Consider the following 425-nt stretch of genomic DNA (forward strand, 5'->3'; position numbering starts at 1 on the left):
CTTCCTTCCATCCCCCCGGCCACCTCCGCCCAACCCATCGAGCCCCCTTACGAGGAAGGGGCCCAGGGCCTCCGCACGCCGCGCCATACCTGCTATAATCCGCGGAGCCGCCTGACATGTTCCGAACACCAGCTCTGTCCTCAACTGAAAAGGCAAGCCCTCCGCGGCGCGCACTTTATATATCCGCCCCGCTGCCGGACTCGTTTCGCTCTGCTCTGCGCATGGATATACACCTCACGCCACAGGGAAAAAAGCACGAATCCCCCCGGATTGAGCCCCCTTCCCAAGAGATTCCCTTCACCCTACTGTTTGAGATACTCTGAAAGGGGTGCCTGAGCCACTCGGGGCCACGAGGTCAGGGGAACATGGAACTATTTTTTTTCTCAGAGCGCGGAAGGATATTGCACCATTGACTGCGTGACAGG

General features: G+C 59.3%; 1 protein-coding gene across 1 annotated transcript in view; it reads right to left on the reverse strand.

Moving 5' to 3' along the window:
• The window catches only part of EIF4A2 (eukaryotic translation initiation factor 4A2), a 7,088-nt gene extending 6,888 nt beyond the window's left edge, over positions 1-200 (reverse strand). The window contains exon 1 of the mRNA XM_009288059.2: positions 90-200. Within this exon, the coding sequence (XP_009286334.1) occupies positions 90-118 (29 nt within the window). The 5' untranslated portion in view covers positions 119-200. The remainder of the gene's footprint in view (positions 1-89) is intronic.
• Between the last annotated feature and the right edge of the window lie 225 nt (positions 201-425).

Source organism: Aptenodytes forsteri, unplaced genomic scaffold, assembly GCF_000699145.1.
Source record: "Aptenodytes forsteri isolate BGI_AS27 unplaced genomic scaffold, ASM69914v1 Scaffold72, whole genome shotgun sequence".
Lineage (NCBI taxonomy): Eukaryota > Metazoa > Chordata > Aves > Sphenisciformes > Spheniscidae > Aptenodytes > Aptenodytes forsteri.